The sequence below is a fragment of the Balaenoptera musculus genome, chromosome 5, assembly GCF_009873245.2.
Source record: "Balaenoptera musculus isolate JJ_BM4_2016_0621 chromosome 5, mBalMus1.pri.v3, whole genome shotgun sequence".
NCBI classification, from domain to species: Eukaryota; Metazoa; Chordata; class Mammalia; order Artiodactyla; family Balaenopteridae; genus Balaenoptera; species Balaenoptera musculus.
In genome coordinates, this window is record NC_045789.1 from 37,680,743 (window position 1) to 37,697,980 (window position 17,238).

General features: G+C 38.3%; 1 protein-coding gene across 1 annotated transcript in view; it reads right to left on the reverse strand.

Annotated features, from left to right (window-relative positions):
• Positions 1-2,218: 2,218 nt before the first annotated feature.
• Positions 2,219-17,238, reverse strand: part of CPE (carboxypeptidase E) — a 99,172-nt gene continuing 84,152 nt past the window's right edge. The window contains 4 exon segments of the mRNA XM_036853627.1: positions 2,219-3,011; positions 4,612-4,730; positions 7,307-7,406; positions 12,112-12,251. Of these exon segments, the coding sequence (XP_036709522.1) occupies positions 2,913-3,011; positions 4,612-4,730; positions 7,307-7,406; positions 12,112-12,251 (458 nt within the window). The 3' untranslated portion in view covers positions 2,219-2,912.

A 17,238-nucleotide genomic window follows, 5' to 3' on the forward strand; every position in this document is an offset into this window, starting at 1 on the left:
CAAAGGTATCTTGGTGGCCAGCAGGAAAGACTAAGGTGGTGACAGTGTTGCTCACCAAATGCTCTGGTTCAACGAGGCTAAGCGCCGAGGTCTTGTCAATAAGCTGTGGACGGAAGTGACTCCAGGTATCTGTCCCTGCGTCCAAGACAAGAGACTAAGGAAACTTTATGTTGAGGCAGCAGAGCCACAGCAGAGCCTGAAACATTCCTGGTGCATCACTACACACTGCAGGACAACTTTCCTGGAGAGTTACAGGGACCTATAGGCATTTCATGAAATTACTAAGTTAAACCACTAAGATTTAGGGTTTTGCTTCTTACTGCAGCATAGCCTAGCTTATCCTGTCTGATATGAACCACAGGGAGCAGAATTCTGAAGTTCCTCAGAGATCAGTCCGGATCCTATTTTCCTTCTAACTCTATGGGCTCTTCCTAGAGGATCTTATACATTCTCATGACTTTAAATACCATCTATAGGTAGGCAAGCCTACTCCCAAGTTGCCCCTGGCAGTTCTGAATTGTACTTGCCATCCTGGCAAAATTAGTTGTGCCCCTTTCATTCTCAAAACTGCCCTGGTTTGGATAATTAAATAATATAGCACCTTATTTATATGTCAACTACTGTCAAATCTCTATTTCCAATCCCAGGCCTCTTTTAGAGCTTCACACATAGACTGTGCAGCCATACACGCAACACCTCCATTTGTATATATCACAAGCATAGGCATCTCAAGCTTAACATTTCCTATACTGAAATTTTTTCTTCTCACCTTTGCAATCTGCTGCTTCTTCAATATGCCACATGCCATGTACCCATTTGGTCAAGTTAGAAACATGATGTCATCTGTGACACCTGCCTCCTCATCACCCACATCCAATGTCTCACCAAGGCCTGTCAATTCCACCTCTGAAATACATCACAAACCACGCACATCTTCTCATCTCTACTGCCACAACCTGATCCAAGTCGCCACTATTCTTGGCCCTGAAATAGCTTCCTGACTAGTCTCTACTCTTGCTTCTACTCTGGACACAGTGGCAAGAATGACCTTTAAAACTTAAATTAGATCATGTCCTTTCCTAGCTTAAGACCATTCAGTGATTCTAAAAACAGAATCCCATAACCTCAATTCTGGTCCATAAGGTCCTGCATGATTTTGTACCTGTCAACTTTCCTGGCCTTTACTTCCCACCTCCCACATCTCTGCTCCAGTCATTCTGTCCTTTCTCTAGTCCTCCAGCAAGCCATGTTCTTTCCTACCCTAATGCATCTTCACCTACTCTTCCTTCTATCTGGCAGAGGCTGTTAGATGCTCACCAAAGATCATATTCTCTTCACTTACATAGGTGTGCTGCTAGACTACATTTCCCAGACTCCCTTGCAGTCATTATAGCCAGAGGATACAATTCTAGACAATATGATGTGATCATAAGTCACATATACCTCTTCCAGGCCTGGCCCATACAGACATCCCCCACATGCTCCTCCGTGCTCTTTCCCCTTTCCCATTGGCTGCAATGAAGATGACCACCAGGCAACTCTGGCAGCCACATGTAGAAGATGGAAGATCATCTGTCAGAATGAGACCCAGAATGACTGGGTGGAGAAAAGCTATCTCATCTTTCTGTCTTCTGCCCAGTACAGGTACCTGAGTAAGAAATACACTTCTATTGTGTTTAAGACAGTATATATTTGGGGGTCTATTATTACAATGGTTAGCACTATTTAATCAAAAACCTGTACCTAGAGCATTGCTCAACCATACCACCACCACCATGCACACACACACGCACCCCTACACTCAGTAACTCTGCATTGCTCACACCTACTCATAGCCTAGGTCTGGGCTTACATGCATTGAGAGGCCATGCCTGAATCCCCTCATCCACTCTAAATTAAGTTGTGCTGACATTCTCTTTCTCCACACACTAGTCCTTCCTGTCACTTTACTCATCACAATGCTTCATTACATATTCATTTGTGTGTATATTTATTTAAAGTCTATGTCCACAACTGGTCCATAAGATCCATGGAATCAGAACCTTTTGTCCATCAAAATAATATACACAGAGCTTGCACTGTGCTTGGCATACAACAGTCACTTAATAAATTTAAAAATATACAGGATGAACAAATGAGAGGCCACTCTTAAGGGAATACATATGTTTTTTATCACCAGACCACAACTCTAGACCAAAAATCATAGAGAATTAAAATATAGATCATAGGGATTTTTTAATCTTTATTCATTCAGAACGCAATTCTGGGACAATCGACAACCAAGAGAAACCCTACACTGTGAAGTAGTGTTAGCCAGCTGAATAATATAACAGTATTGCCCTGATATGTGCAAGCAAGAAGTCAATTTCCATTCCTTTCAAAAAACCTCTTGCTAAACGTTTACATTTTCTTCCCATCAAGAATGCATTAACAAGATCATGCTTATATAGCTAGTCAGCACAACAGACAAACGACAATTTACACAGGTCTGTTTAAGTCTTGCAGTAGAGTGCTCACAACTCAAGCTACAGCTGTTGACCTTACCGATGGCATTCATTATGTGACATTGTCACCAATTACATTAAAAGGACTCACTAACTTTTAAAGGTAGAATTACTCAAAAAGTTCTGTATTGCAAATAACACATGGACTATTGCATCTACACCTAAAATGGCAAAATCACTTAAATCTCTTCTATGGTCCTCCGTGTCTTATATGTAGGAAAATGAACATTATAGACCAAGTTCTTATATTTTTACTTGAGTCTATTTTAAGTAATGCCTATTAATATTTAAATGATTAAAAAATAAATCAATGTTAAATATTAACTGCACAAAATCTAAAAGAAAATGGCCATATTACATCATACTACATTATATAGATAGATTAAAAGCAGTTAATTAGAAGGCTTTTTAAAAATTTAAAGTCTCTGACATCATCTTCCACCATTCCATTAATTCTTCCTTCTCTTCTTCTTTCCTTTCAGAAAATGACTCCAGTTCAAAATCAACCTAAAGGAGAAAATAAGGATATACTCTTATCAAACTGATTACGTACTTTTTAAAACTGAGAAAAGAACAACAGGTTTAGAGTTTATTAAAATAAGCTCAATCCAGCCACCTGAATTAAAGTATATCCTAAAAAAACTCTCATGATAAGCAACAAGATACTTTTAGGGAAGAAGAATATCAAAAGCCATTATGTTTCAAATGTGCTTTGATCTAATAGCTTTCTAGAATTATTGGAAAGCAGATTATTTAGAGGCAGATTGTTTAAAGGCAGTTTTTCCCCCATAAAAAGATGTAACTTATAATTAGTTTTCTGCCTTTGACTATTCAGTGAGCTTCTCCTGCCAACCTTGAATTTTCTCCTAAAAGCTGGGGGAATATGGAAGAATGCAGTTCGGTGTCCTGGTGTTCCAAACCACAGGGTTCTGCTTTCTAGAACCTTGAATGTGCTAAAGAAACTGATGGAAATACACACATCTCCAAACCACCACGAAGGCCAGTAGTCCAGGAACTCAACTCTCCTATGAACTGGGCATCCTCATCAGGTCTATGGAGAATTCATACACTTCTGCACAAAGGACTATTCAAAATATGCAGCTCCAAACCCCAGTCCTCCCCGGGCCCAGGAGACAGCCATGCCCCATTCCACGTGGATCTAAGAGTTCTTTGATCTGGCCACTCGAGCCTGTGGTTATTTAAGAAAGTGACTACTCAATACCTCCTTGAACTCACACAGGCTAGAAAGGCTAAGGGTCAAAATAGTTGAACTTTTTACAACCTGGCTCTGGAGCTACTTTTTTCCAGGTTTTATTTGCCGAAATTTACCTCCTGATTTTAATACATATCCAACCTAATATATATATACACACAATCGAAACCAAAGCAACAGTTAAAAACTCAGGATATTTAGTTTGCAAAACCAAGCATTTATACTCCAAACTTTGGGGACATAAACAAAAACACAATAAATTCTTTTCAAGCTTTTTAATTGGAAACTCTGTAGGCCATTCCATAGTAATGTAATACAAGGACAGTAGTAAAATCCTTCTTTAAGAGAGTTTCGGTCTTATCACCATCACCTTCCTAGTAAAATAAATGGTATTTACTTAAATAGGTATCATTCTTGATAGTTCTTAGCATAGAGGGCCTTGCTCATAGTGTGTGCTTAATAAATGTTTAGTTAATGCCTAAGTTACCTTGCAGGCCTAATTTATTTTTCCAAATACTTATTGAGTAAGGTATTATACTAGGTGCTAGGGATAAAAAGATAAATTGAACAGAATATTATTGAGATTGAAATCAAGGTCAGCAAATAAAAGCTTCATTTTTTTAAGGTTTTATTTGATTTTCTGGTGGATCTCTTCAAAAACTGAGAAATGGTAATAGAGCTTCACATTGAGTGGTATTAAATCAATCACTGAGCCCTTGGGCAAGTCACTTAACTTTGCTAGGCCTCAGTTTTCTCATCTTTTAACAGATGGATAACAGGATAATAATGGCTTCTATCTCACAGAATTATTATGAAAGCTAAATATAATCACTTAAACATGCCTGACCCATGGTAAGTGCTTAATAAATTTTAGCTATTATCACGATCACTTACCCTGACAGCGGGGCTATAAGGAACTGCCACTTTCTTTGTTATCGCCAGATAGCCTGGTGCTGAGGCTGTAACTTTATAGTTTCCAGGTACAAGCAATCTCCAGTAATCACCATCCTTTGCTGCAGGGCAACAAAATTTCAAGTCACAGGCACATATATGAAATGCATAGTTATGCCATCTAAGTTCAATTTTGATTCCCTGTTTTTAAAGTAGATGTTTATTGAATTTAATGAAATTCCATTGAAAAGATCATGACACTCTCTAGAGGGCATCGTTACTTACAGCAATTTTACAGACATTAATGTTAAACTGTCTAATAAATCTTCTAATATGATGAATCATCATAATCATGTCAGGAGTAACACAGGTTAACGGATATATCAAGTCCCCAAGCAGTGGGATCCCACCATCTGGCACCGTGTTTTGATTCTTGCCGAGCATCTGGCTGTGAAGACCCAGCGGTCTGAGTCTAGGTCAGTGTCTCAGAAAGTGTGGCTGAAGGCACCTCGTCAGAAACCCTCAGGGACTTGTTAGAAATTTCAATTTCTGAAGACTCAGAATAGTTGGTCTGGCTGCCTTCTAGGAACTGCATTTTCAATCAGCCCTCCAGAGGATTTCTGTTCCCATTCCTCCCCTCACACCCCCGTCCTCTCCTTGAGCAGCTTAGGTTCCTGGGCACCCCAGTCAATGACACACATATCCTTCAACCTATGTGCTGTTCTGCACCTGCTTATAGGCCTGGCAAACCACCAGCGCTGGGTAACACCCACCCCCTCTACTCTCTGCCTGCCCCTTTGGCTGCGAGGGGCTGGGGAAAACACACACCCATGCTGAGCTGTCTCCTGTCCACAAACACCAGCCTTCCACAGGCCCTCGTCCTGCCCTGTCTTCCTCCCGAGCCCTTTCACTCTCCCATTTCCTAGATTAGTGTGCATCAATCACCTGGGAAACAGTAAAGTACAAATTCTAATTCACTGGCTCTGGGATGAGGCCTGAGCGTCTGCATTTCTGACCAGCTCCAGGTGATGCTGAATTCAGCTGCTGGTAGGGGTCATACTCTGAATACCAAGGACCTAGTGGACAGTCTCCCTTTTCCTAACACCTGTAAAGCATCCTCTTCATCCTCACTCTCTGTTGATGCTTCACATTGTATTTCATTGTGAATATGGAAACCATCAGAAAAAAATAAACCCCCATCACCATCTCTTCCATTCTACCTCTGGACTCTACATCTCCTTTCAGCTAGTGCCTCATTTATCTTCTTCGCTTTACAGCAAAATCTCTGGGAAGACTTGTCAATACTCTTCATTTCAAATGTGTCTCCTCCTCTCTCCTTAGACTCTCCCCAGTCGGGCTCCGCTGGTCCACTGAAATAGACTCATCAAGACTCTCCACTCTGCCTTATCCACAAGATTCTCCACGCTGCCTCATTCCTGACACTTTTCACACTCTCTCCCTCCTGAAACATTCCAGCCTTCCCGAACAAGGCACTGGGTTTTCTCTCCACCTTAGACCCCGTTGCTCATCCCTCCCTACTACCTCACCCTGCCCTAGAAAAGCTGCAGTGTCCCAGAGCCCACTCCTCAGATTTCATTCCTTTCTACCTATAATTATTCCCAACATCCAGATTTTTCTAAATTTTTCACATCTGGAATGCAGAGAAAATAATGTTTGTATGTTACGCTAGAGTTAACAGAAGCAGTTACTTGTGGCCACAGGGGACATGGCCTGGGTCCTTCAGGAGCCCCTCCCTGGGGGCGAAGGGAGCAATAATTTGGCACAGGTTCTGGCCTATTGGTCTGGAAGCTGGGCTGGCACTTCATGGGGTGTTGATAAGTATTGTTTAATAAATAAATAAATGGAGTTTTAGAGAACAAATATTCAGGATTAAAAAAAATACAAATTATAAATGTGGAGGTTAAGAAACAGGTAATGGTATAGGATGTTTGGGCACTAAAGGTTAATTAATGCTAAGGTCTACAAACATGTAGAGTTTATAGCTAAAAAGATATTACTGTTGTTGAAAAGATCCCAACAGATGAGAGTTACACTAAAATAAGCTGGATAGATATTTATTAACAGGAGTAGGTAGGTTTGCCAGGAAAATACATCATTTTCCCCAAAGTAGGAAAATGGAAATGGGGCTTTAAACTTAGAAATAACTAACATCAACCTCAATCCTGTAACATCCTGTTCAGCCTTGAATACATCTGGATTTATGATACAGATTAAATGAAGAAATGGATGGGAAATCCTAGACACACAATACACCGGCAGTTACCGTCCTTCCTACTCCTCTGCTCCCTCCTGAGGTTCACCAGTTAACAGCTCATTAGTACTTCTTCTTAGGAGAGATCAGTATTTTAATTCCAGCTGGTTCATCTTCCTTTGCCTCAACAACTGCAAAGACTCCCGCAGATGGCCCCGCCTCGCAGCTCTGGGGTGAGATAGCTGAGGAAAGGGCGCCACCTGCTGTACCCCAATTTCTAAGTGCAGCAGCCATCCTGAGTAATTGCCTGACCTGCTCCCCAGAAAAAATTTAACTAGATCAAAGCTGGGGGGAGAGATGGGGTAAAGAGACATGAGGCATTTAATTGCTGTGCTTAGAACAGTGTAAGAAGTATAACTATGCTAAGAAGTAACCACGCTCTCGTGTGCAATACTAGAGCCTCCGATCACAGCAGAGAACACCCACCAGATGTGACATCATGGTCTATTCCTTCCACGGAGATGGTTGCATTGGCAATTGGGTTACCCTGAAGGTCTCGGACAAATCCTTTAACTCCTCGGTGTATCTGTGATGGTCAAGAACAACAAAAAAATCTGTATTAGAAACGACCTAAAAACATGCTTCAATCAAACATCTCCTTATTTTTTAGCAAAATACTGCAGATCCCCACTGTTTAAGAATCAAAACAAGCTAAAAAAAGCCGCTGAATTTTCTGTGTACTCTTTACTCTGCTTTTCCGCAAGTAGGCAAATGAGAAGTAACCCCCTGAAAACTGACATCTTGTTCTGAGTCAAAGAAGACTTTGAAGTACCTTCCAAACCACCAAAACAAAAACAAAACAAAAAGGTCTGTCAATGTGTAAAACAGTTCTGGTCTTAGCACATTTCATTGTTTTCTATTTTAAATTTGGTCACTTGCGTATACTTTATATGGCAGCTGTCAGTTAAAAAGATAACCACATTACAGCCCTTCAATACTTTTTACTTCTAGATAAAAGGATATATACACTGTGAATACTTTTGCATTAAACCCATTAATAATATCATTTTGGTTGATAATCAGTGCATGAAAGGTCAGTGAACTTACTAACTGAAAACTGGGTTTAGAAGTAAAATGGAAGAGTTTTTATTGAGACAAGCCCCTGAATTAAGTTGCTGTCATCAACTAACTACTGCAATGCAAACTACAGAAACAGCTTTATTTTTAAATGATAATTCAACTAAGTCAATATGTATCTGAAGTGATGGAGAGTCACTTAAGGTCTCTGAGAAGGTACTGCTTCTGAAATATCAAATGATAATCTATTAAGCTTGATTACCTAACAAAACGTCCCCCTCCCCAATGCTCCAGTTGCTCCTCACTCATCTGGCCCCAGAAAATGAATTTTCTTTTGCTACTGATGATATTTGAATATTTCCCTACAGAAAGTAGAATAAGTCTCATGTGTCCCTTTGTCACTGGAGAATAAATTTGGCAGTGGTACAATGTTTTATCAAAGAGATAGCCCTGGATATCAGCAAATTTTTTTTTCATTTGCTATTTTTTTAAAAAGCAAAACCTCTGAAACTCTATAAAAGTAACACACAATTCTTTTCTCTAAAGGTAATTTACCAATGGTAAAAAGCTATACATGTTGTTAGTAATAATAAATAATATTTTAATGGCAACCAGTATAGTGAGAAGAGAGTAAACACTTTTTTAAAACAAAAAGACATTCTTAGACTTTTCCCCAAGACTTATCTATGGATTAGCTAACCAAAATTGTAAGAGACTGAAATTTAGCCACTGGAAACAAGAAAAGTTAGCTTTCTGAATGAAATTCACATGGTAAAAGTCATTGGGATCAGAAAAATTGTGGAGATGAATTTATTCATCTTGAGGCACTATAATCCTGATATATTATAAACCTTAAAGAAATGAAAGTTTGAAACTTCCTCATCTTTGGAAAATAAATCAATCATTTCAAAAACATATAATGCACCTACATTAGGCACAAATATACCCAGTTAATATTCATAACTTTACTTTTTTCTGCCTCTGCAACCCAAGACTTAAATTACAGTACGTGATTAACAAATAGTTAAATAAGTAAATGTCTATCTCTGATATGCCAATTGTGGAGCACAATATTTCTGTTTGAAATTTTCCACTGTAGGAATAAATCTCAACTGAAGTGTTATAGGCTGTCACGACTCCACAGGAATGCAGACTGGAAAGTACTGTCACTTTATGACTTTTGCAAAAGAACTCCCAGAAGTTCAAATTTCACTCATACCTGGGGAAGCTATTTTACTACACTTGTCCTTCCTATAATTCTCTCTCCCCAGATTCCAGGACATTTCAATCAACCAAGGCTTAAAAAAAAAAAATCCTGAATATTCTTCATTGTTACTAGAATTGTTTATGTCAATAGCCCTTAAATCCTCAAATACTTAAATGCCCCCCAGAGAGCTTGCTGAAATAGAGACTCCAGGGTCCTGCCCTGCTAGGAGTGTGATTCAGTGTTGGGACAGGAAACTCGTTTTTAATAAGAATCTAGATGATTCTGACGCAGGTGCTCATGAACCATTCTTGAAAAATTCTTTGGAAATTTTGAGAACTAGATGGTTCCAAAGCTATTGTGTGGGAGCTCTTCTTAGCAAACTATTTACCCTAATTAACTTTACAGTTCCAGTTCCTGCAAACATTCCTTTAAAACTCTGCAAGAGATTTCCTCTCAACCAATTACTGAATTGTATCTCCTAATCACCTACTTTCCATGAGTTGTAAAATTAGTCCACACTTAGATTTTGGGCCCAGGTGTTCAATCATTAATCACCACCATATTGTTCCATTGTCAAGAAAATTTCAACACAGAACTTCTGGCAGTCTTCACTGATCTTCCGCCAGCCTTTGATTCCCTAAACTACAGTGTCCTCCGAGGCAAGCTGTGTGAGCTCACTGCAAATACAACTCTTACTGCTTCTATATAGTCTGCACCATAACACTGATGTCATGCCAGGGTGGGTCACAGGTATCTGTGCACAGATCAAATTCTCATTCCAAGTGGCATAAAACAGGACTGTATGACCTGGCCCCTCTTCTTTTCAGCTTATTCTTATATAAATTGTAACAGCTTTTAGATGAATTAATGCACCTGCCACCATAAATATGACAAGCATTCTCCTCTTTCCAATGGCACACATTTGGGTTTTGTTTTATATTGCATTTTTTTCTCAAGAACTAAGAGAGAACTTAAGTAGCAGCTGAACTAGTTTTTTAATTGTTGACAGGGTAATAATCTTAGTGACATGGACTACAGGGAATCCTATAGCATAGCTCCAAGAAGCCTTTTCTGAACTGGCAGGACTGGGTTAGGGACCCTTCTGTGTACTGCCATTGCTCTTTATTTTAGCATTTATCATCCTCTCTTGTAATTAGGTACTGACATCTGAACCTCACTAATACAAAGCCTTCTTGAGGGCAGTCACTCTCCCCAGTACCTCACAGGGTACCTAGGACATGAAAATAGCTTAATTTTTGTTGAAAAAATATGTACATAAAATGAAAAGCATTGTATTAAGGAGGGACTCTTTGATACCTAGGCAAAGAACACACCAAATCGGCCCATCTTACTTCCTCTGCCTAAAACTATATGTTTAAATTTTGCTCTTAAAAGGTCCATCCAAATATAGCTCTCCTCAAAGGACATTCTACAGGGGTACCCACTAAGGTTGTTCCAGGGTCAACATGGCTAATTATCCTTAGTTTTGTGTTGAAAAATGCCTTTTTATGTTAACATGCAGCAGGATCCCAATGATTAAAAAAATCCTGTGTAATGGGTGTTTTTTTTTTTAAATAATATCCCCATAAATTATTAACATTTTTTTTTTAAATTGATTTATTTATTTTTAGCTGTGTTGGGTCTTCGTCTCTGTGCGAGGGCTCTCTCCAGCTGCGGCAAGCGCGGGCCTCCCACCATCGCGGCCTCCCCCGTTGCGGAGCACAGGCTCCAGACGCGCAGGCTCAGTAATTGTGGCTCACGGGCCTAGTCGCTCCGCGGCATGTGGGATCCTCCCAGACCAGGGCTCGAACCCATGTCCCCTGCACTGGCAGGCAGACTCTCAACCACTGCGCCACCAGGGAAGCCCTAATGGGTGTTTTTTAATCACTGTCTGTCATCAGTGGATCTATTCCATGAAAATCTCTTTTGGTAAGGTATTATATGTATACTTGACATGTGTAAAAGAATTCTTAAGCTGATTTTACATTTTTTAATGCACTGGGTTCATGTGTATATGTTTATATGTACCTATATATGCAAACAACTACCTGTCTATTTAACAGCATCTGTTTATGTCAAATTAGCTTAAACATTAGTCTGGACTACCTGCTAGCATATGAAACTAACATCACTCTCCCTGACTTTGGGTGTAAATGGCCGCATACAGAATGGAATGTGAAATTGTCAAGGCACTGCAGGCAAAGAACAGAGTCCTTAGGTCTTTCCCACTAGCACTGCCCCTGGTGCCAGTGTCTACCTGGTACAGAGAGCTAGGGCTATCAGGGCACCGACCTGGGTTAAGTCTGAGTAGGTAGGTATTTTATTCTGACACATTGTGAGATTCCCCCAAATTCTGTACAGTGACTCTCTGGTAAAGATCTAAGCTTATGTCATGAGAGGCAACATGGCATGGTGATTCTGGAACTAGACATCCTGGCTGTTTAACTTCTCTGTGCCTCTGATTCCTCATTTTTAATTCAGGGATGATGATGATGAGGGAGTAGAAGATGATAATGGATCCAGCTGAGTCTAGGGTGAGACAAGTGAGTCATGTCGGGCACAGAATTTAAGGAGATACTCACACCCCGGTGCTGATCCTATACCTGCATGACCTTGAGAGTGAACGGCTCCTTAAATTTGCATCCCAGGTGCCTCACTTACCTCATTCTAGCTCTGGTCCTGCCTCAGATGCCTGACAGACCCAAGGTGATAAGGGTGGAGGAGGATCCTAGGATTGCCCTTGCTTAGTGCAATATGAAAGAAAGTAAGGTGTCACCTCACTTCTCCACAACTCTCCAGTTTAATCAGTTCTCAGTGAATATTCATGAACCACAAAACCTATGACAAATGAAAGCCTATTTGAATCACTACTGACACATTTTCCAAACGCAGCATCCTCATTCTGGGTCAGATGGAGTCCCGTAGGCTGGGATCCTCTTAGGAGACTATTGTACTCCAGGTTTAAATGTTCTTAAATCTCCCATTTTATGCTAGAGACTGTGTTTACCTGCTGAATGTAGCTAATGAGAGAGTTTTTGTTATCTTCCCAGTAGCTCTTCAAAGTCTCTTCAGGTGGAAACTTTTCACAGCTAAGCTCCACGGTAATCTCAAAGCAGTTGCTGCTGAGGTAATTGAAATCTTGCATTCCTGCCAAAAAAAACAAATGGAAAGTCAAAATATGCATGTGGTGACTAAAATTCTACATAGACTGCTCTGCTGAGGGCCAAGTAAAAGATGTACCAACCACTGCATCTTGGGGAGACTGTGGGAAATCGCAAGTGAAATCACCTACCATAAGCGATGGAACAACATACTTGGGAAATAGTTACCACCTCACAAGCACAAACTCTCTCAGGTTCTTAAGCAGTCATTTAGTGTAACACATTGCTGTTTTACAGTGCTAAAGCAAGTATCAGCCACATTCCACAATGCTGGAATCAGCTTTGAAGACTGAGAGTGATGTCATCAAAATGGTGAAACAGGAGTTTTCTACTGTCTTCCCTCCCCAAAGAACACCAATTTTGACAATTACCCATGAATAGAGTGCCTTTGTGGAAGTTCAGGAATCTAATGGAAAAGTTAAAGCACATCATTGGAGAAAAAAAAATCCAAGCTTGGACACATTGAAGGGAATAAGAGGAAGAGTTTCACTTTACCTGCATCACCCCCTTCTCTAAGGTGGCACAGCTCAGTGCCAAAGAGACCTAATTTAGTGATATTCAAACATATAAAAATATACAACACACTGGTAAAGGTAAGTATATAGTCAGATTCAGAATATTCTAATACTTTAATATGGTAGTGTATTAATCACTTAACTCTAGTATAAAGGTTTAAAAATATTAAAAAATAACAATAGCTACAATAATTTGTTCATAGATACATAAAATGGTAAGATGTAAATTGTGACATCAAAACATAAAATGTGGGGGGAAGGAGGTAAAAGGGTAAAGTTTTTGTTTGCAATCAAAGTTAGGTTGTTGACAGCTTAAAATGGACTGTTATGCTATAAGATGTTTTATGTAAGCCTCATGGTAACCATAAAGCAAAAACCTATGGTAGATTCAAAAAAAGCTAAAGAGAAAGGAATCAAAGCATACCATTGCAGAAAATCATCAGTTCACAAAGGAAGAGAGCAAGGGGGGAAGAAAGGAACAAGGGGACTGCAAAACAGAAAACAATAAAATGGGAAGTCCTCATCAATATTTTAAATGTAAATAGATTAAATTCTCCAATCAAAAGGCACAGAGTAGCTGAATAAATAAAAAAATAAGACCCAACTATAAGGCGCCTACAAGAAACTCACTTCAGCTTTAAGAACACACATAGGCTCAAAGTGAGGGGATGACAAAAAATATTCCATGTTTATGGAAACCAAAAGAGAGGAGAGGTAGTGATACTTATCTCAGACAAAATACAGTTTAAGCCAAAAACTGTAACAAGAGACAAAGAAGGTCATTATATTTTGATAAAGTGGTCAATTCGTCAAAGGATATAACTATCAAAAATATATAAACACTCAACATTGGAACATCTAAATATATTAAGCAAATACTAACAGGTCTGAAGGGAGAAATGACAATAGTACAATAATAGTAGGGGACTTCAGTACCCCACTTCCAATAATGGATAAATAGATCATCCAGACAGAGTATCAGTAAGGAAACACTGGCCTTGAACTATAGTTTATACCATATGAACCTAACAGACATACAGAACATACCATCCAACAGCTGCAGAATAAACATTCTTCTCAAGCATACATGAAACATTCTCCAGGGTAGATCATATGATAGGTCACAAAACAAATCTCAGCAGACTTAAGTAGACTGAAATCATACCAAGTATCTTTTCCAACCACAGTGATACAAAACTAGAAATCATAACAAGAGTAAAACTGAAAAATTCAAAACATGTAGAAAAGTAAACAACACACTCTTGAACAACCAGTGGGTCAAAGGGAAGCCAAAATATCTTGAACAAATGAAAACAGAAACACAACCTGCCAAAACTTATAAGATGCAGCAAAAGCAGTCCTAAGAAAGAAGTTTATTATGATAAATGCCTACATTTAAAAGAAAAAAGAAATATGTAAAATAAACAATTTATTCCTACACTTCAAAAAACTAGAAAATGAACAAACCAAGAGCAAAGTTGGCAGAAGGAAGGAAATAATAAGGATCAAAGCAGAAATAAATGAAATAGAGGCCAGGAAAATAATAGAAAAGATAAACAAATCTAAGGGCTGGTTTTTGAAAAGATAAACAAAATAGACAAACCTTTAGTTAGACGTAACAAGAAAAAAAAAGAGAGGGGACTCAAAAAAATCAGAAAATAAAGAGGAGACATTTCAACTAATACCATACAAATACAAAGGATCATAAAAGATTACTGTGAACAATTATAAGCCAACAACTGGATAACCTAGAAGAAATGGATAAATTCATAGAAACATACAACCTACCCAGACTGAACCATGAAGAAATAGAAAATCAAAACAGACCAATTACTGGTAAGGAGATTGGATCAGTAATCAAAAACTTCCTAAAAAGAAAAGCCCAGGGTCAGATGGTTTCACTGGTGAATTCTACCAAACATTTAAAGAAGAATTAACACCAATCCTTATCAAACTCCTCCAAAAAACTGAAGAGGAGGGAACACTCCCAAATTCTTTTTTACAAGTCCAGCATTATGCTGATTCCAAAGCCAGATAAGGACACTACAGGAAAAGAAATTACAGGCTAATTATCATGATGAATACAGATGCAAAATTTCTCAACGAAACACTAGCAAACTGAATTCAACAGTACATAAAAAAAAGTCATACACCATGATCAAATGAAATTTATCCCTAGGATGCAAGGATGGTTCAACATACAGAAATCAACAAATGTAATATACTGCATTAATAGAATGAAAGATAAAAATGATATCATCATCTCAAAATATGCAGAAAAAGCATTTGAAAACATTCAGCATTTTTTCATGATAAAAACCCTCAACAGATTGGGTATAAAAGGAACATATCTTAACATAATAAAGTCCATATATGACAACACCACAGCTAACATCATACTCAATGGTGAAAGATTTAAAGCTTTTCCTCTAAGATCAAGAACAAGACAAGGGTGCCTACTCTCACCATTCTTATTCAACTTAGTGCTAGAAGTTCTAGCCAGAGAAATGAGGCAAGAAAAATAAATAAAAGACATCCAAGTTGGAAAGGAAGAAGTAAAATTATCTCTGTCTGTAATGATATGACCTTATGTATAGAAAACCCTAGAGACTCCACAAACACACACACACAAAGAAAAAAAAAAGTTGGGACTAATAAAATAATTCATAAAAGTTGCAGGATACCAAATCACCATACAAAGGTAAGTTGCATTTCTATATGTTAACAACAAACTATCCAAAAAAATATAAAGAAATCAATCTCATTTACAATAGCCTCAAAAACAATAAAATACTTAGGAATAAATTTAACCAAGGAGATGAAAGAGCTGTACACTGAAAACTGTAAGACACTGATAAAAGAAATTGAAGAAGATACAAAGATAATGGAAAGATATCCCATGTTCATAAATTTAATATTGTTAAAACATCCATACCACTCAAAGCTATCTATAGATTCAGTACAATCCCTATCAAAATTCCAATGGAATTTTTCACAGAGATGGGGGAAAAAAAACAATCCTAAGATTCATATAGAGCCACAAAAGACAATGACTAGCCAAAGCAATCTTGAAAAAGAAGAACAAAGCTGGAGGCATCACACTTCCTGATTTCAAACTATACTACAAAGGCTAAAATAATGAAAACAGTAATGGTACTGGCATTAAAAACAGACACACAGACCACTGTAATAGAATCAAGAGCCCAGAAATAAACCCTGATATATACACTCAACTAATATTTGACAATAGAGCCAAGAATACTAAATGGGAATAAGACACAGTCTCTTTAATAAAAAGTTTTGGGAAAACTGGATACACATGTGCAAAAGAATGAAATTGGACTTTTATCTTACGCTATACACTAATATTAATTCAAAATGGATTAAAGGCTTAAATGCAAGACCTGAACTGTAAAGCTCCTAGAAGAAAACAGAGAAAAAGCTCTCAATACTGGTCTTAGTAAAGTTTTTTGGGTATGACACCAAAAGCACAAGCAACAAAAGCAAAAATTAATAAGTGGGACTACATCAAACTGAAAGCTTCTGCACAGCAAAGGATACGGTCAACAAAGTGAAAAGGCAACTTAAGGAACGGGAGAAAGTATTTGTAAATCATATATTGCATAAGGAGTTAATATTCAAAATACATAAGGAACTTATACAACTCAACATCAAAAAAAACCAAACAACCTGATTAAATAATGGGCAGAAGACCTGAATAGACATTTTTCCAAAGAAGACACACAGGTGGCCTACAGGCACATGAAAAGACGCTCAACATCATTAGTCATCAGAGAAATGCAAATCAAAACCAAACTGAGATATCACCTCACACCTGTCAGAATGGCTATCATCAAAAATAACACAAATAACAAATGTTGACAACAATGCAGAGAAAAAGGAACCCTCCAACACTGTTGTTGGGAATTTAAATTGGTGCAGCCACTGTGAAAAACATTTTGAAGGTTTCTAAAAAAACTAAAAATAGAACTACCATATAGCCCAGCAATTCCACTCCTGAGTATAAATCCGAAAAAAACAACAACACTAATTCAAAAAGTTACATGCACCCCAATGTTCATAGCAGCATTATTTACAATTGACAAGATATGGAAGCAACCTAAGTGTCCATCAACAGATCAATGGATGAAGATGTGGTATATTTACACAATGGAATACTACTTAGCCATAAAACAGAATGAAATTTTGCCATTTACAGCAACATGGATGGAGTTGGGGGGTATTATGCACCCAGTGAAATAAGTCAGACAGAGAAAGATAAATACTGTATGATATCACTTATATGTGGAATCTAAAAAGTAAAGCTGTGAATATAACAACAACAACAACAAAACAGACTCACAGATATAGAGAACAAACTAGTGGTTACCAGTGGGGAGAGGGAAGCGGGGCACAAGATAGGGGTAGGTGATTAAGAGGTACAATTACTATATATAA